At 39.9% G+C, this 20,318-nt stretch overlaps 1 protein-coding gene across 1 annotated transcript; it reads left to right on the top strand.

Annotated features, from left to right (window-relative positions):
• The first annotated feature begins 355 nt into the window (after nucleotides 1-355).
• On the top strand, nucleotides 356-19,912 carry ZNF583 (zinc finger protein 583). The gene is given in 6 exon segments (XM_033127750.1): nucleotides 356-912; nucleotides 2,617-2,714; nucleotides 8,167-8,293; nucleotides 8,584-8,679; nucleotides 11,808-13,123; nucleotides 13,125-19,912. Coding segments are annotated over 5 exon segments (1,644 nt in total). The 5' UTR covers nucleotides 356-912; nucleotides 2,617-2,705; the 3' UTR covers nucleotides 13,221-19,912.
• Nucleotides 19,913-20,318: the final 406 nt, after the last annotated feature.

Raw genomic sequence — 20,318 nt, 5'->3', positions numbered from 1 at the left:
ATATTTTCAAAGGCATAGGTTCAATAGGAGTTGAAAGAACGAAGAACTGAATGATCTATAAACTGCTATGTTTTTCTTTATAATATGTATAACTTCCGAATATACATCAGTATCCGTTTTTTAAATTTCTCCCGCATTGAAATGTCAGCTGCATGGGGGGCGAGGGTTGAGAAGGGGGTGGTATTTTTGTCTGAGTGTTTACAGTTGTGTCCCCAGCGCCTACAACAGTGCCTGGCACACGGGCCCTCAATAAATGGCTAATAAGACAGGGAGGAGAGAGAAGAGACAGAAAGGAAAGAAAGAAATCCAGGACAACTTGAGCTCCTCACCCTCGTACATCCTCCCTGAACCCTCCTCTCGCTTACCCTCGCCCTTTCATCCTACCGGCGCTGGACCTGGAGGCCCAACAGACACTCCGAAGCGCGGGCCCGCTCATTGTGCGTGCGAATCGCAGCCCCATGCGTGTCCAATGCATCCACGGCGTTCGGATGCCGCGGGGGGACCCAAGCAAGCTGCGCCTGCGCAGTCGGAGCCGGCCCGCCTAGGCCTGGGAGGGACTCGATGGGGGAGCGGTGGGTCCGGCGGCTTGAAAGGGCGGGGCATGTCCTGGTTCTAACTCAGAAGGTCGGAGGGGTTCGGTAACGCTGCGGAGACCACTCCAAAGGGAGGCAGCAGGAACCACCTAGGCGCTCCCGGCGAACAGTCCCAGGATGCTCCGCGCCCGGCCCCGGACTCCATTTCCCAGCGGGCACTGCGGTCGGTGCCTGCAGCCGCCCGAGCGCGGTGGCCCCTTTGTGAGTCGGCCTGTCCGGCCCGAGATCGAGTCCCAGCCCCGGCCCTCGGGGGCGCTGGGCTCCCGGCCTCCGCCGACCGACAGCGTAGAGGGAGGTGCCCACCCGCAAGGAGGAGGCGGTGAGGAGTCCGGCGTGGGAGGGCGCCTGGGCAAGCATGTGATGAGGGGGCCTGTCACCTGTGTGAGACCGTGTCACCGTGTGTGTGAACAAAGTGGGACCATGTGAGATCGTGTGTAACAGTGTAAGACGGTGTCACCATGTGTAAGACCGTGTCACCGTGAGGCTGTGTGATTGAAAATGTGTGTGACAGTGTGAGAACTGGTGTGAACAGTTTGGCCGTGGGTGTGTGGCCATGTCACTGTGTGTGACTACGTGAGAACGTATGTGATCATGTCTGTGACAATGAGTGTGCAACTGTGGCTGTGTGTGTGGTCCTGTGAGACTGCATAAGATTGTGTGACCTTAGAACGGCATGTGACAGTGTCAGGGAGTGTGACAAGGTTAGTGTGACAGTGGATCCAGAGTGGCCTTGTGTGACCCACTGTGAGGGGAGGGCAGGGGCGTGTCCACAGGCTGTCGGGGGAGCCGCCAGCAGGAAGGACTGTGGTGGGCGGGAGGCTGTGGGTGCTTGGGGAGTCGGTGTGCTCCAGGGTTTGGGTGCCTTAGCAGGGAAGTGAGGGAGGAAGGAAGGAAGGGGGCGGAGAGCTGGAGAGGAAGAGACAGACAGGAGCCCCAGCCTTAGGCCTGGAGGGCAGAACACCAGGCTGCTGGACCTTGGCCATCTCTGTTGTAGGTCTTTCCATCCTCTCCTAGTGAGGAAAGGAAGAGGAGCCCTACAGTGTGCTACTTCTGAAAATAAATGGCTGAGTGGTGTTTATTGTTCAAAAAGGATGTCCAGGCATTGTGCTCAGTGCTTTATGTGGATCATCTCATGGGCCTCCCAAGAAGTGACAGGGAGTAGGTATCATTTAATGGATCAGGAAACTGAGCGTTGGCGTGGTCCTTAACTCCGGGGAGGTTACTGAGTTAGTGCGTGTCTAAGCACAGGCATTTTGATCCCCTAACCTAGTCGTTCTTACCACTAAGTTATGCTGCTTCTGAGATAATTGCTTTACTTTCCAAGGCAATGAGGTTTAGTGGGAAATAACTCTTAATTAAGGGATTTCAATGACTATTTATGCATGCCCCCCCCCAATCTCTTATGGGGGAATTGCTCATAAAAGTAAAGAGATTTGTTTAGAGGTGCAGTTGGTCATAAGTCAGGACCAGAAGTGGGATGTCCTGACTCTCTGGTCCAGCGTCCTCCAGACCACATGACCCCTCTGATGCCCACTCTCTGTAAAGATGTTTTCTCTGAGGCATTCACGTTGTAACTTATCTATCATTTTTGTACAAAGGGTGGGAACATATTTTCTTTCAACATTATCATTTGGTGGAAAGATTAAAAATCAGACCTGGATCCCACTTGGGCTCAATCACTTATTACCATGAAACCTCAGGTAATTTCACTGAGGAAAAGCCTCCATGTGTGAAGGGGGTAAATAATCCTTAGTAGTACCATCCCAAAGGGGAAAAACTGTTATTGTTTATAATTATAAACAAGAAAGTGACTTACACAAAGTTTATATTGCGTTCTTTAAATCTAAAGTACACAGGGGAACGAACTGTAAATTAAGACAGGGATGACCAGTTCAGTGACACCTCCAATCTACACCTGTGGTGGGGCAGAAGGGCAAGGGGAAGGAAAGGAAGCTTTCTAGGCTGGTGATGCTTCGAGCTGAGGGCAGGCCTGGCATTTTAGGGCTTCTTTCTCCCTCTCCAGCGGGATTTTCTCCAGACACTGCCCTTCTCCCAGAGAGGAGCCTGAAGGAGGACAGAAGAACTGTCATAAATTCTTAACTTGTTAAAGCCATGTCTGAGGTAAGGAAGCATTTCTTCTCTCCCCTGGAATGCCTTGTTTTTCAGGTTTTATATAAACATTTTGCTTTTCTTCTAAAACTCCCCAGTCTAACAAAGTCCCATTCATTAGTGACCTGGTCCTCATGTTCTCCAGTCCAGGAAAAGGAAGTCCCCAAAAGCCCAGGGATGTTCCTCTTTTTCTCAGCCAACATTTTGATCTTCATTCAAGGAAAAATTCAGCATCACCTATGGGTTAGGTGTCCTGTTAGGAGCTCTCAGTAGCAAAAATGCAGTCCTTGATTATCTGGGTAACAGCAAGGAACCGAGAATAAAGACTGAGAGAGAAAAAAAATGCACTCGGTGGTGGGATGCGAGAGCCTTCATTGTAGGGACTTGATTCATTGAGGTTGAGGTGTGTGTTCAGATGTGCCCACTAGCTTACAGCTTTTCCACAGATGTGGTTTAAGAGGGAGGCAAGGTGAGTGAGGGCTGTTGGGTACCTTAGTCATAATACACAACAAGGTCTCCTGCTCAAGGTGATTTTGAGCCGTGGGATGTTTTGGGTCTTGAGTAGTAAACCGTGGGTCAGCTAGGTTAGGAATTTTTTCAGGCATGCTGTGGGCTTTGAAGAGCAGGATTCTGTGGGAGTAATGAGGTCCTGTTTTAGGAACATCTTGAGTAAGCAGTGGGCTACAGCTAGTATATTCTAGGTCATCCAGTTAAGATTAGTGGAATTAACGAGGAAAAATAGCAGGAAATTATTTGATAAAGAATAATAGGAGGGAGTATTTGAATCCACACTAAAAATGGCTACATACATCTACAACAACAAAAACAGTAAATCGTGTGGAATGGGAACGAGAAGAAACAAATGAAAAGATCAGCATATAATGTCCAGAGAAGCAAATACAAGTATAAATAAGAATGGAAAATACATATTCATTAAACATAATGGTTACTAAAGAGTTACTCTTTACTAAGTGCTGGCAATACTGTGGTAAATAAAAATGGACTCTGTCTTTGTCTTCATGGAATGTAGTATCTACTAGTTTATTATATATGATAATATCATGATGTTATTTTAAATTAGTGGAGAAGGGATGGATTCATTTAGAAAATAATTTCTTCCTTACACATTAAGGTTAAATACATTCTGTAGGTTAAATATAAAAAATAAAACTATACAGACAGCTGGAGGAAAACAAAGAATGGTTGCAAAGGGGAAGATGAGCCAGAAGCAGAAATCAACTAGAGCAGCACTGCCCAGAACTTGCTGTGATGACTGATGACCGAAATATTCTATATCTGCACTGTTCATACAGTAGCCACTGTCCACACATAGCAATGGAGCACCTGTATGTACTAGTGTGACTGAGGAACTGAATTTTTAATGTTAATTGATCTAAATTTAAATAGCCACATGGTTAGTAACTAGTGTATTTGGACAACACAGATCTAGGCTAATAAAATGATAAAGCCATGAAGTAAATTGTGGGTGATCTTTTTCAAATCTCTCATTTTACAGATGAGGAAAAAGAGGCAAAGGAAGGAAAGTGACATATCCACGTCACTAGTTAGTGCCTGTGTCAGTTGTAGAAGTTGTAATATATGTTGAGGGTCAGTAGCATAGATGATGGTAAGTGATGGTTTGAAGAGGGTGGTAGAAAATGACGAAGGGCACTGTGGAGCAATGTGCCCACCGTGATGGAGCACATCATTTCATTTCTTTGCTAGAACCTTCATTGGCTTCCCACTTTACTTGGAAGGAAATCCAGTGTCCTTATCACAGCCTATAAGGCACTTCGTGATCCAGCTCCTGGCTATACCCCAGACCTCATTTTCTTCAAGAGTTTACATCTCTCTGTTCCAGTCACACTGGTCACCTTGCTGTTCCTCCAACTTGCCAAGCTCTTTCCTGTCTGTGAACCTTTGCATTTGTTCCTCCTTCTTCTATAATCCTCTGCCCCAGATGTCAGTGTGGCTTGCTCTCCTACTTTGTTGAGATTGTTGTTCAAACGTTACCTCTTTATTTAGGTTTATCGTGATCATCTTATCTAAAATAAACACCCCCGTCACTCGCAATCACCTTACCTTGTTTTTTGTCATAGTATTTAACACTATTTTACGAACTTACGTTTAATGCCTTTCTCCTCTGTTAAAATATTAACTCCACAAGGGGAGGGACTGTATTTTATCTACCTTTGTAGTCTCAATTCTTAGAACAGTGTAGTGGAAGGCATTCAGTGGTATATTTGCCAAATTAGTATATGAGTGAACCCAGGAATGAGTTCCAGGAAGGCCAGAGCCTCTCCTTCCCTCTCCTGCCACTGAGTTCTTAATGGAAGAAGGAGAAAGCAGAGGGGATGATGGTGACAGAGCCCATCAGCCCAAATGCTGTTTCCGTGACCCACCCCAGACCTTCGGAATCACAGTCTCTGGTGGTGGGGCCCAGGAAATCATGTTTTACACTCCTGGAATGACTTGAATGCACACTTTTTGAGAACCTTTGCCTCTAAAGATTTTATATGTAAAGTACCCTCATGTAAACAGCATATAGCTGGTTGGTTCTTGGTGTGTGTGTTGTTCACCCTGTGCTCACAGCTGGGCGTTCGAGTGGCTCTGTGTGCCTCTCACAATCCCATGGCTACTCCCAAACCTTGGTTGATTTTTGAAAATCCAGTCTGATAATCTTGGTCTTTTATTTAGTGTTTAGTACATTTTCCTTTAATGTAATTACTGGTATATTTGTGTTTAAGTCTACCATGTTGCAGTTTTTTTTCTATTATCCCATCTGTTCTTTGTTCCTTTATTTCTCCTTTTTGGCCGTCTTTTGGATAAATCGGGTATTGTTTTCCTCTTATCTTGTTAACTATACGTTATTTTTGTTATTCTTTTAGTGGCCACTCTAGTCTAATATGTATCTATTACTCGTTATGTAATCTTTCTTCCTTCTGTAATCTTCCCCCTATAATGAGTTTTCTTTCCACTTCCTGAACAAGTTAAGACCCTTTATAGTGGTTTAACTCCAAGATACTATTATTAGTTGACATTATATATGCTTTATAGTTACTGTTTTGGGGCTCTTAATTTCTTCTTGTGTTTCTATGCTTCCATTTCCTTCCATTTTTCTTCTACCTGAAGAACCCCTATTAGTATACCTTTTCATGTAGGTCAACACTTTGTTCCCTGCATGAATTATTTTTCATTAGCTCCTATTCTTGCTGGGTCAAAATAGTGTAATTTAAATTTTTTCTGAGGTTAAGTCTAGGAAATTCTAGCCTCAACGGGGAGAAAAACATCTAGAAATTTAATAATGAGAGACCTTTGCAGCATCATAGAGAAAAAAATTGAGATTCATATAACTGAAAATAAGCAAGGGGTTAGTAAATAAGATATGACATTTATACCATGTAATATTATTCATTGAATCAAAATGATGTTAAAAGTAAATGAATATGTACAGATAATCATAGACATGTCTGTATAAGGAAACATTTGAACAATTATATACTAACTAAATTTTGACTGCTTCTAGGAGGTACTGTGCATGGTGGGTTTGGTGTGGGGAGAGTGGAGGACTTCCAATTCTTTAACTTAAAAAGGGAAAAGAATTCACTGAGGGTAGAAATACTGAATGTTATTTTCAAAGTTTCCTTAATGATGACAAAATTGTATGAAATTTCTGTTTTATCAAATCAAAATAAATATAAAAATATTTGAAAGGTATTCAAGTCTCATTGGCTGAGAGAAAAATGTCAGACAGTTGAAACCTGGAATCCATCAGTTTGTGTATACAGCTAAAAAATATCTTCTAAGGACTTTATCTAGCAAAACCTGCCCCACCTCTGTCTATGGAAGAAATGATGTGTGTGGAACACTTTTTTTTTCTTTTTTTTTTTTTGCAGTTTTAAAGCGTTTGTATCGAAAGCCTGAGTCTGAATAGCGTTGATTTACATGCCCACCCCGTCCAGCACAACAGTCCCCTTCAGGCCCGACTTGTGTCCCCTTCCTTCCTGCAGCCTTTACTCATGTCCCGACTTGTCTGTAGTAAGGAGTGTTTCAGAGGTGGAAGCATGTAAGATGGAAGCTGATGCGTGTCACTGGTGTTCCCTGGAGTCACACTTGTGCTTCCCTGACACCTACCTAACATTTTAGTCCATTACTGAGGCACTACCGATTCATGTATTGACTCATTTTTTCCATGAAAACGTTTTTGCATAAAATCATTGACATGCTCCGTCTTCAGTAGAAGCATTACTCTGCAGAGAGTGACAGTAAGAACAGGAGTAATGTTCGCATTGCCCATGAAGGCCAGGGAACACGCCAGAACTCACTGCAGCTGGAACCCTGGGGGCTATTGCGTGCTGGGCACCCCCTTCAGTTGCTGGACTGGGGAGATCTGGGAGGGTCACTATCCGGGCTCAGTGTAGTAGCTGTTTACCAACCTGTATGGCGCTTTTTCAACATCTGACAGGTCAGTTCAGCTGTTCAGGTGTGTACCGCTGAGTGCCATCTGTGTGTCAGCCCAGCGTAAGAGTGGGCATTGCTCTGTGACATGCCAAACCACACAGCAGTCTTGGTAAGGCTGGAGCAGATGTACCTCATTAGGAAGAATAGCCATTTTGAGTTTTCAGGGAGTAGACTAGGTCTTGTTCCATGTTATAAAGATCCTGAGTTCAACATACAGGAGGAGTATGAGAGCTGTACTGTAACATTTAAAAACATTCTCGCTCATCAGACATGCACAGTTGGGTATGTTCCTGCAGTGATGAGCTGTACGTATTTTTTGATGTACTTTATTATCACATTGGAAATGTTCACTTAATCAATAATGCTTAAAATTACTATTATTTTTTCTCATAATAGGTCACCACCTGTCTTTGAAACTTAGTGGGGTTGTCAAGAGATGTTAGGTAATCCTTGGTTGCCCCCGACTCTTCTGTTATGGCATACATTTGTTTAAGTTGTATTTTTGCAAAATCATTATAAAATTTGTTTATTGTTTTTAGTACATATATATTTAATTTTAGAGAATCAATATTATAAGCATTTATATATATCTGGAAGACTTGCACTGTAGAGCTTGGAAGATGCTGGTTTAGACCAAATACGTTTTCTAAGGTTTAACATGTTCCTGCCCCTCGAAGCCTTTCTTCATGCCTTCATCTATCCTGGTTTTCCATATTGAGAAATGCTTTATATTTAGTATGAATTGTGTATTATTTTACACTTGATGGTTTACAGTGTTGGGAGTGCCCATTTTTCTCCATCATTAGAGACTTTCTCAGAAGTTGTCCACTTTCCATGGTGACATCAGAACTAATCACAGAAGTCATCTAGCAATTACTTGACATGTATTGCTCAGAACCTAAGATACTGCCAGAAAATTTCACTACATGAAGTATTTCTCTCCAAAAGTATAGGCGATTTAACTCTTCAAACTATGAACAAGACTATGTTTATGTCCTTTCAGGATTTGGTGACATTTAGGGACGTGGCCGTGGATTTCTCCCAGGAGGAGTGGGAGCAGCTGAACTCTGCTCAGAGGGGACTGTACAGAGATGTGATGCTGGAGAACTACCGGAGCCTGGTCTCGCTGGGTAAGGGGGTCTCCCTGTAGCTCTGACTCTGCATATAGGGCTGCTTTCCAATGTAGTGTTTGGGAAGCCGCTGAGGTACTTCACTAAGTTTCTTTTTTGTGCCCCCCCAAATAGGTTGACTTTTGTAGAATTGGCAGCTTCATTAGACTATTCCCGCAACTTCTTCCTCCTCATTCTTCTGCATACTTCACCTCCTTCCTCAACTCCCATCTGTTATGCCCCCAACTTCCTGATAACTAAGGAACTTGATCTGATTCATGGGCCTGGCTAATTCCCTTGTTTCTTTTAAGCAGGAGTTTCAGTTTCTAAGCCAGATGTCATCTCATTACTGGAACAAGGAAAAGAGCCCTGGGTGGTGAAGGAGGGGACAAGAGGCACATACTCTGGTGAGTGAGAGAGAACTAGGGGGTGGAGGCCATTGCAAGGAAAAACTCAGCCATTCTAAATGGTTCCAGCTCATAATTGATGTTTGCTGGGTAGCTTTTCTTAAAGGCTCTAGGCCTGGGAGGAAACATTTGAGGCATCTTTAGCATGAGCTCCCCAACTTCTTCTCCTTGTATATATTCTTTCACACATTACAGTCTTCTCTGAAAACCTTTTCCTATTCTCTGGGTCCAAATGGCACAGTGTCTCCTTGTCTTTGATATTTAGTTTGGCACAAGTTGCTCCATCACATTAAAAAAAATATCCGGAGACGACAATGTCTATTTTTTTCCTTTTCAGTCACTCATTCCTTTTAGATTGAAAGATTATTTATTCATTATTTTACCAAGATGCACTTCAATTTTCAACTTTGAGAAAATCATTCTGTTAAATTCTTGGGATTATTCAGAGGTGTATAAACCATCAAAGAAAAAAGAAACCATTTTCAGTTGTACTTTCAAGTCTGGGTAACTGGAAGGTGAAACAAGTCACAAGAAAAGGTTGGGAGGAGAAAAGTTGAAGAATTTGGCTTGGGACATAACAGACTCATTTTTATGGGATGGGGATATTTCCAAGTGAAGAAATGCCATTGGGGGTAGACAGAGGCTCAGAAAAAAAGTGTGATTTAGAGATGTTAATATGAATGAATGAGATCACTAAGAGTCTGAGAGAGAAAGCCTGGTACTGGGGACTTTGTAATGAAGTGACCTTTGACAAGTTTCTCAATGTCTTTTCTGGTAAATGGCTTCTACAGGTTCTATTTTGGTTAAATTTTATAAATTTTCGTTTTTCTAGATAATTATCCTTTTCATTTAGGTTATCAGATTTATTTCCATGAATCTGAGCAAAATAATCTCTTATAATTATTTTTATTTCTTTTACATCTATAGTAGTTTCCAATTTTAATTTCTTATTTCATATAGCTATTCTTTTTTAAAAAATTATTAGGTTGCTACTCTTTCATCATTTTTTTTTATTTTTAAAATCCAGCTTATGGATTTATCTATGAGTGTTATCATTCTTCTCTTTTCTAATTGTCTAGTTTCTGCTTTTCTCTTTACTAATTTATCCTTCTATTTTTCTTAGGTTTATTTTGTTTACCATCTTGCTGAAATGAAAGCATAATCTATTCATTTCATTCTCTTATTCACTAATTATTTAGGGCTATGAATTTTCCTCTGAATATAGCTTCAGCCGTCTTCCATAGATTCTGATGTTTAGTGTTTTCATTATTGCTGTTTCCTAGATAACGTCCTTCTTAAAAATTTCCCTTTTACACAAGAGTTGTTTAAAAGAAAGTTTTCTGGTTTTACTGCATATTGACCAAATTGTTTTATCATATTTGATCTGATAGTAATTAGTACTAATTCTACTTTCTAACAGTTTGAGGATTTTGTGTTGTCTAATATATAGTTAGTTTTTGTAAACGTTCCATAGGTTCCAAGATACAGTCTCTATTTTCAGGGTAAAGAGCTTGTTACATATCATGAGTTTATTCTTTTATGTTATTAAAGTGTGTCTTTACTTACATTTCTTATTTCTATCTATAATTTTTTCTTAACTTTATTAAGGAATTATTTATTTACATGCAGTAAATTGCATCTATATAAATTATGCAATGAGTTTTGACAGCTGTATACACCCATGAAACCATTACTACAATCAAGACATACAATGTTTCTATCATCTCAAAAGATTGTTTGTGCCTCTGCAGTCCACCCTTCTCCACTCCCAGTTCCAATTCAATTTTTGTAAAGTCTAGTTTATTAATTTCTCTTGGTTGGTGCTTTTTCTGCTATATCTAAGAAATTCTTGCTACCGTCAGGTCACAAAGCTTTTCTTCTATGTTTTTTCCTAGGAATTTTATAGTTTTAGCTTTCACATTTTGGTATATTATCTATTGAGATAATTTTTGTGTTTTATGTGAGGTAAAGGTTGAGGTTCTTTTTTTTTTCCCCCATTTGGATAGTCAGTTGCTCCAGTACCCTTTGTTGAAAAGACTTCCTTTCCCTGTTATGTTGTCTTGTTGATAGCTTTGTTGAAAATCAGTTGACCATAAATGCATGGGTCTAGTTCTGAACTCTATTCTGCTCCATTGATCTATATGTGTATCCTTTCACCAGCAGTATACTGTCATCTTGATATCTGTAGCTTTATAGAAAATTTCACATCAGATAGTTCAATTTGTAAAATAAATCACTTTGACTATTTTAGATCATAGAATGAAGTTGAGAATTTCTACCCAAAAAGCCTGCTGGGATTTTGATTGGGGTTATGATGAATCTATACATCAATTTGGAGAGAACTCACATCCTAACATTGAGTTTTCCAGTTCATGAGTATGGTTTATTTAGCATTTATTATAGTCTTCTTTAATTTCTCTTAGCAGTATTCTGTAGTATCCAGTATAGTGATCTTTTATATCTAACAAAATTATTTTCCTGAATCTTTTATGTTTGTGTGCTATTATAAGTACAATTTTGAAAAATTCCATTTTCCAATTGTTTGCTGGTAGTATGCAAAAATGTAAGGTAAGGGTTGTGGCAGGTTAAAAAAATTAAACAATTTGATACAAAATTACTTTTCAATGAAGGCATCTTAGTTTTAGGGATCCACTGAAAATTTACATTTGGTTGGAATATATCTCATAGAAAATGATATTCAGGAAGACCTTTTCCAAACTGCAAAAGTTTAACCATACAGTTTCATGTACAGCCTAACGGCAACTGATTGACCTTATGTAATTGGTTTTTCTAAAGGTAATGAACTTATCCTGAATGCAGGATAACTAGAGGCAATAGAGGAAGGGTGTTTGGAAACTGTTGTATTGCTATAGATATAAAATGATGATTGTGATTTTTAGATAACCTCTTCAATTTTTAATTATTCTGGTATTTACCTTGTTATGTATGATAATTTATATTCCTAATCAACTTTCTTAAGTTCTTATTCTTTATCATCTTATACTTTTTAGACAGCTTTAACAGCTGTTAAATCCTCAAACTTATGTATTTTATTCACTGATACTTGTTTTAAAAGTTTTTCTATTCTGCATAAACACAAAAGACTTTTTTTCCTTAATATATTTTAGATTGGAAGTATGCATTTAAAAACAGTGAATTTTCATCAAAGCAAGTTATTTATGAAGAATCATCCAAAGTAATGACATTGGGAAGAAGCCATCTTAGTCATAGCTTTGACTGCCCCCGTTTGAGAGAAGATTGTAAAAGTGGGGACTGGTTTAAGAACCAGTTGGGAAGTCAGGAGGTACATTCTAATCAACTGATCATTACTCGTAAAGAAATACTCACTGAAGATCAAACTAATGAATATAATAAATCTTGGCAAACTTTCCATCAGGATGCAATATTTGCTATAAAACAGAGTTTTTCCACCAAAGAAAGAGCACATAAGCATGAGCCACAAAAGAGAAGTTACCGAAAAAAATCTGTTGAAATGAAACGTAAGAAAGTCTATGTAGAAAAGAAACTTTTGAAATGTAATGAATGTGAGAAAGTCTTCAACCAGAGTTCATCTCTTACTCTTCACCAGAGAATTCATACTGGGGAAAAACCCTATGCATGTGTTGAATGTGGGAAAACCTTCAGCCAGAGTGCAAACCTTGCTCAACATAAGAGAATACATACTGGGGAGAAACCCTACGAATGTAAGGAGTGTAGGAAAGCCTTCAGCCAGAATGCACACCTCGCTCAGCATCAGAGAGTTCATACTGGAGAGAAACCTTATCAGTGTAAAGAATGTAAAAAAGCCTTCAGCCAGATTGCACACCTGACTCAACATCAGCGAGTCCATACTGGAGAGAGACCATTTGAATGTATTGAATGTGGAAAGGCCTTTAGCAATGGTTCATTTCTTGCTCAGCATCAAAGAATTCATACAGGAGAGAAACCTTATGTATGTAATGTGTGTGGGAAAGCCTTTAGCCATCGTGGTTACCTAATTGTACATCAGAGAATTCATACAGGAGAGAGACCCTATGAATGTAAGGAGTGTAGGAAAGCTTTCAGCCAGTATGCACACCTTGCTCAACACCAGAGAGTTCATACAGGAGAGAAACCTTATGAATGTAAAGTATGTAGGAAAGCCTTCAGCCAGATTGCATACCTTGATCAACATCAGAGGGTCCATACTGGAGAGAAACCTTATGAATGTATTGAATGTGGGAAGGCCTTTAGCAATAGTTCATCACTTGCACAACATCAGCGAAGTCATACTGGAGAAAAACCTTATATGTGTAAGGAATGTAGGAAAACATTCAGCCAGAATGCAGGCCTCGCTCAGCATCAGCGAATCCATACTGGAGAGAAACCTTATGAATGTAACATCTGTGGGAAAGCCTTTAGCTATAGCGGATCTCTTACTCTGCATCAAAGAATTCATACTGGAGAGAGACCCTATGAATGTAAGGACTGCAGGAAATCTTTCAGGCAGCGTGCACACCTGGCGCATCACGAGAGAATTCATACTATGGAGTCATTCTTGAGTCTTTCCTCTCCCTCACCCACCATGTCCAGTCAACTGCCAAGACCTGTAGGTTTTATCTCTTAAATATGCCTTGAATTTCACTCCTTTAATCATTTCCATCCCATCATCTCTGTCCAATACACAATAATCTACTTGGCATGGACTATGGAAATAGCTTTCTAACTGGTTTCCCTATATTTACTGCTTCTTATGTCAGTTGTCCATGTTGCAGACACACTTGTATTTTAAAAGTTTGATCATATCACTCCTCACTCATTAAAACCCCTCAGTGGCATTCCATAGTTCTTAGGATGAAGCACACATTCCTCAAAATAGTCTAAAAGACCTTCCTCCCAATACCGTGTTCCAGTCTACCTATTGCCTGTCAACATCCAGCTCATTCTTTGAATATTTACCCAGAATTAAGAACTCATATTCCAGCATCAAATAGATCTGGGGTCTAATCTTTGCTCTTCCATTTTTAGCCCTCTAATTTTGGGGAAACATTTTGTCTTTTGTAAGCTTCAGTTTTATTTATATTATGAGGGTAATATTGGTACTACCTCGAAAGTTAATGGAGCATTAAATGAGCTAATGCATGTAAATTGCTCAGCAGAGTGCCTCGCATAAAGTAATCACTCAATAAACATTAATGCAAAATAAAAAGATACTGTGGTATACAGGGAAGACCGGATCATCTCAACAGTGATCAGCTGAGACAACAAAAGCAGCAGCTCCAGACTAAAGAGGTTGTCAAGGTTTCTCATTAGGAACAGTAGTCAATGAACTAAAGGTGGGTGGCAAGGGTACCTGATACAGTACGCCTGATGTTCTAGTCCATGATAATACAGAGTAAGATGCTGGCTTCTATTTCAGCATGAAAATATAGAGACATGACTTTGTTGGTAAGAAAAAGTAGCTTTATTAGATATTCAACAGTTCTAAGAAGCCAGATTTTAAAAATTGCTGTAATGAGTAGAATTTGCTGAGATGTATTCCTCATTTACATTTAAACAAGGACAAAACAGATGTTAAAAAAAAAAAAGAACATTTGAAAAGATCAATAGCCAAAGAAGACTAGAAAATAAATTGTAAGTTTGACCCCTGCTCCTAATTCCAGGTGGGTGAATTGTATTAAACCTGTTTCATTAAAAATAGAAAAAGCTATTAAACTTCTAAGCAGTAGTTCTAAAACTAAAAGGGAAAAGAAACCAAAATTGTAAGTACTCATAAACTGGCTGCCTACAAACAGATTTGGCTTGGTATGCATAAAGTTTAAAATGAATATGCGTACCTTTAGGTGGGCCTGTGTTTTCCAGTTCTTCACAATTCAAACCACTCCCTGTTTCCACACATCTGACTTGTTTGACAGTTTATATTATTTCCTGACTCCTGAAGACTTTCAGTATGCAATCAATGCAGTAACCAATTCACATGTGAATACAGGTACAAAGAAAATGAAAGTTTAATGAAGGATGAAAGGAAGACTTGAAACATCTCTCTATAGGGGAAGACTCAGTATTTTACAGATGTTAGGAGGCCCCAAATTAATCTACAGATTCCCTGGACATAACAAAATCCTAACAATTTAAGGCTCAAAAGATTGTGTTCATGTGAACATACACATATACATTCATAAAGATATATACATAAAGAAAATAGATAATAAAGGTGGTCTTTCATGCCAGTGGCTTAACAGTATTGGTAAAATTGACACTGTATACAAAAACAGTCCCCTCATTCTTTTATCCAAATATGAAATGGAGTGATTAGAGATACTATAACATACTTTATAATCATGGAGTGAGAACAGTCTTCCTAAACATGACATGAGCTCCAGAAGCCACACACACAAAGATTCTAGGTTTGATTGTGTAAGAACTTTATTAATCTTTTATATACTCAAAGAAGGTACAACCAAGGTTTTTAGACATCAGAATTGGAGGAAATCGTTACAACATATGTAACCTGTGAAATTCATATCTTTACCATAGAAGTACTCCTACAAATCTCATACAAAATGACACTCCTCCCCCCGCCATGGGCAAAGGTATGAGAGGCAACAGGTGACTGACGAATGTAAGTACTGAATTCACTAGGATCAGAATAAATACAAGTTAAACCAATGAACTATCCATTTTTCCTTACCAGACTGATTTTTTAAAATCTACATTGCAAAAGCATAGGAAAGGAGATACTTCAATGCACTGATGTGAGGGAGTATGGATTTGTACAATGTTTCTCAAAGGCAACTTTTCAACATCAGAATTTTCATTGGGAAAACTGAGATGTTCTTTTGCAGTTAACAAACAGCGCACAAGTGTATCTTCCCTTCAAAGCCCAGTAAACATGTAAAAGATACCAAGCAAAAAGAGCTGAAAAGAGGGTCATCAGGGGATGAGAGAGTTAAATTTTGTGAAAAGACAAAAGGGGGAAGAGTGTTCGTGAAATGTAGCACAAGAAGCTTCTACTTGAAATGTTTGCATGATAGGGAATTCAGCCATGGGAGCCCATTTGCCCAAAGGATCCCTAGAGCGGCTCAGCATTCGACGTGGCTTGTGTAGAGGCTGGATGTACTAAGGAGACACAATGACAGGACTGCTAAATGCACTTCCACATGAAAGTTATGTTAGCACCCCCTGCCCGCAGCTTCCCCACTCCACCCTCTTCTGTAAGTAAACTGAATGAGATCCTTCACACCATTCACAAAAATGACTCCAGTAGAATAAAATTCAAAATGTAAAAGCAAATTAATAAAGACAACATAGTAGGATATGTTTATGACTTTGGTGCTGGACTATCTTCTAAAATAGACAAAAATGAAAACCATAAAGGAAAAGATTAATGAAGCTATCAAAAGTTAGCATGCTTTTAAAAAAAAGATAAGCAACAGAAAGGAAGAAAACATTTGTAATATACAAAGGGAGAGATATAATACCTTTAAATCAGTAAGTAAAGGACAATTAAACAAGTGTAAAAATGGACAAAAGGATAAGGATGGGCAAATGAGAGAAGAATACATATGGCCAGTAAACAGAGTCCCTGCTTAACCTTGCTCATATTAAGAGATGCAAATTTAAATAACATGGCAAAAATTGGCAGTGGTGTGGAGAAAAGGATACTCATCACTGCCACTTTGGAGGCAATGAAGTTTTTAAAATATTCACAATAGCCCCTCTGGAGGGCAGTATGGTTAGGACATGAAACGAAAACAGTCAATGTACAGCAATAGAAGCATGACTAGAAATACTAGCAACATTTTAAAAGAATGAAGTATTGATATGGATTCGACAAAAAGATTATTGAAAATGCAAATTTAACAGAATACATATAGTATTACATATTTAAAATATATTTCTGATACATTAGTATGTAAATGCTTTAAAAAAAGTTCTAAACAGACACATGAACTGATAAAAGTGTTTCTTCTGGGCTGTGATTGGCTATTCTGATCAAGAGGAGATTTAGTGTTATCAGTAATATTTGAAGTTTTAAATAAGAATGTATTAATATAATTTTAAAATTTTAAACTATGAAAAAAATGGAAGGAACTTAGGAAAACTGGGACAGCTAGAGTGAGAGCTGGCAGCCTCGGGTAAAACCTTTTTGGAATTTGGAGACTCGCTGATTCACCAACCCTTCCCATGCATACAGAGATCCCAGTAAGTCTTGCCATTTGGGAAAATATGTCTACAGTGAGAATATCCAAAGAACCCCTGTCATCTACCTAGGATAATGAAGCCATATCATTCTTAAATGTGAACAGACAGCGAAGGATCATCACAAGTGAAGAAAACTATCGGCATAATAAGGACCAAGAGCCAGAACTAACCCCAGAATGAAAACTAAAAATTTATGTTAGTCTGAGATTTGAAGAGATGTTGCATTTTTAAAACAAATACGGGAAGCTACCAAAGAGGTTCATTTAAATAAGAACTCAGAACGAAAATATATTGCTGTAAAAAATTTGATAGAAAGTTTGAAAAAAATGAAGGGAAGTCATCAAGTACATAAATTAAAGACAGAAATGAGAGATAAAAAGGGACATGGAAGTTTAGAAGGTCCAACATCTAATGTTCCAGAAAATTTATCAGGGAAATTGTGAGGGATGTAGCAAAGAAATTATTAAGAATCTTTATAAACTAAGAAAAGGTATGAATGTTCAGCTTGGAATAGCTCACTGAATGTTGGACAGGCTGAGTTGGCAAAAACCACAACGACAAGAGGAAAAATGAAGACATCCAGAAATATGCTTATGAAATTTGAAAATTAAAGATGAGATCATTCTAAAAGCTTCCAACAAATGTAAATGTCTCCTAATAAAGAACAATTAAGCTAGCATTAGGATGACAGAATACAGAGCAGTCTCATCCAAGTTATGAGGTTATTATAAAATTACATTGAATCCAGACATCTATTAAACAGTAACGAAAACATCAGGCCAAATGCTGATATTTTGTATATGCAGCTCACTTCCATTACCTCCCACTTCTCCTTTATTAGGATCCTGAAGGATTAGAGTCAGCAAAATCTGGAAGGAAAAGGAAGAAGGCAGCAGGAAAGGCTTCAACAAACAGTGGTGTAACCCAGGAAAGTGGTGTTTAGGATGGCACTCTGCAACAACCAGACCAATTTATGGTAGGCTAGGAATCCAGGAGTCAGCCAAGAAGATCTTCAGGAAGAATGGAATGGGTTAAATTAAGTGAGTTAGTTTGAAGTTGGAGGATTTTACTACCCACACAGTGAAGACAAAGGTTTGTCTTTCCTTAAGAAAAAGGAAAGAAAGGCAATCATTGGCTCTGGGAAAAAACAAAAGCCACACCAGATATCACGGTCCTAATGTCAAGCAAGACTCCATATAATGTTGCATGATCCTGAAAAATAGACTGAAAAAAGGAAATCCATTTGACTGATATTAGGAATAGTCTCGTTTAAGTGGGTACTGAGATCATAACAGACCTGTAGGGGAGGAAATGTAATCTTCACACATTGCTTGGCTGTGATTCTTCAGACAATAATATTACATGGTGGTGGTAACCTGATGCTATTTCATGTGCAATGTTACAATATGTAGGCAAAGCACTGAAGTCTCTGTGTATTATCTATCCAGTACTTCATAATGTAAAAGATACAGCTGTTAGATTGGATGGTGGAGGTTTCAGGGAAATGAGACTGAAGCAAAGATAAGGGGCAATAATATTCTCATTGTACACAGAGGGGATTCATGATCTGTTTAAAGTCGATAGAACAAGAACTATAGCTTGACTATATTGCAAGTTAAAATATTATTACAACAGAGGAGCTAATATATAATTCGCTTGGTAGGATGAGTTAAATGCTTGTGTTTCTTGAGGAAGACTCACAAAGAATGGAGAAAGTGGAGAAACAGCAACTTTATTCAGGATTCTGACAGAAACCCAATTCAAGTGAGCTTAGGAAAAAGGTATTTATTAGCTCCTGTAACTGAAGGGTGCAGACGTGTGTGGTTCAGCCTCAGGCAGGCTGGCCTGAAACCTGTAGCTCTGCTGCCACTTGTTTCAGTCTCTGGCAGGCTCTGTCTCATGGGAAAAAATGGCATCTGATGTGTTAGACTTAACAGATCCTTAGAGGTTTTAATCTCAAAAGCAAGGTGAGTGCTCTCAGCCTGCATGTCAGCCCCTGGGGGAATATGACCAGTGTAGACCAATCCCTGGGGCATGCTGGCCAGCCTTTGTCACACACACATTTCTCCACTAGGGGCTCAGATCACAGGACTGACAAATTCACAAAAATCCCACGGAATGGGGGTGGGCTGGGGGCAAGTTGAGAGTCAGTTCCCATAAAGAAAAGAAACAGACCTGAACTAACGTGAGGGCATTTACTGATTCACTTAGTGGGTGAACATTCCTATCTTTTGCTGCAGAAACACTGTGTTTGATGAGGGGTGCTACCTCAGACCCTGTGGCAAAGCCAAGGTAAATTTCCACAGGGCAGATGGACTCCACCCAGTAGCTAATAATTAAACTGTCTTGCCAGTAACCCTGAGATGATCTGCCTTCTGGACAAGGGAATCCCAAAAGCAACAGGCTGGGGCTTGTGTGACAAGAAATAGTGTAGCCTCACCTGGAACATTCATGCCAGCATACTTCAGGGAAATTCCTTTTAAAGCCCTCGAAAGGCTTCCTTCACAGAAGGTGTCAGGTAGAGACACAACCAACAGAAAGTGAGGCTGTTTCACATCGGACAGCAGATCTGAGCTACAAGAAAACTTGCCTTCAAGTAAGAAAACTTCATTTCCTCTCTCCATTCTATAAGAGTGGCAGACCCATAACAAGGCAAATTCCAATGTATGTAAGATGAGCCTTTGAAAATATTCACTAACTTCTGAATTTAAAGTAGTGGAAACAAGATGTCTCTGTCTCTCTGAAACCAAGGAAAAGCATCAAGAACCAGAAACAGATGTAAAATTATGCCATGGAAATGGCAGTGTGAGGTGAGCCTCTTGAACTCTCTCCTGGAATTTACAACAAATTCAACTATAATTCCACAAAGAACCCTGCACAGCAGACAAGCAAGATTAAGAGATGCGCAACTGAAATCATTTAAAGGTGAGCAAGTTGGGCAAGCGGGGGGAGGAGAGTAGAGGGAAGTGTGGAGACGCGGGCTGCACAGGCCGCAGGACACACATCAGAGCTCGGAGCTCCCTGCATCCCAGAGATACCACAGTCACAGGAGAGGGAAGAATTTGGACTGCTAGTGCTCCCTTTATGCCCACAGTCCCACCTGAGGGATCAGCATATAACACAGCTGAACCCAACCCTCATGGCAGAGACCTCGGATCAAAGACTGAGGAAAGAAGGATGAAAATGGAGGTTTAAGCCCTCACTGCCAAGCAGAGGGTGGAAGACATAGGCACAGAGCTTAGCCGACCCCTCCCTACCCTCCCAGAGCTCACCCCACCCTGACATTCCCAGTGCTAGAAGCAAATAGTAGCAGTGTCAGATCGGGAGAACATAATATTTGCAGTTCTGAGAACTGCAGCCCTGCAGCCACGGACTTGCAGCCCAACTAGTTGTGGCAAAGGGTAGAGAGCCTTGGGTGCAGGATTGGCTGTGCTGGTGGTCTCCACCATTGCTCA

The sequence above is a fragment of the Rhinolophus ferrumequinum genome, chromosome 15, assembly GCF_004115265.2.
Source record: "Rhinolophus ferrumequinum isolate MPI-CBG mRhiFer1 chromosome 15, mRhiFer1_v1.p, whole genome shotgun sequence".
In the NCBI taxonomy this organism is placed as follows: domain Eukaryota; kingdom Metazoa; phylum Chordata; class Mammalia; order Chiroptera; family Rhinolophidae; genus Rhinolophus; species Rhinolophus ferrumequinum.
Note: the sequence above shows the minus strand (reverse complement) of the source record. Positions and strands in the feature narration are given on the sequence as shown.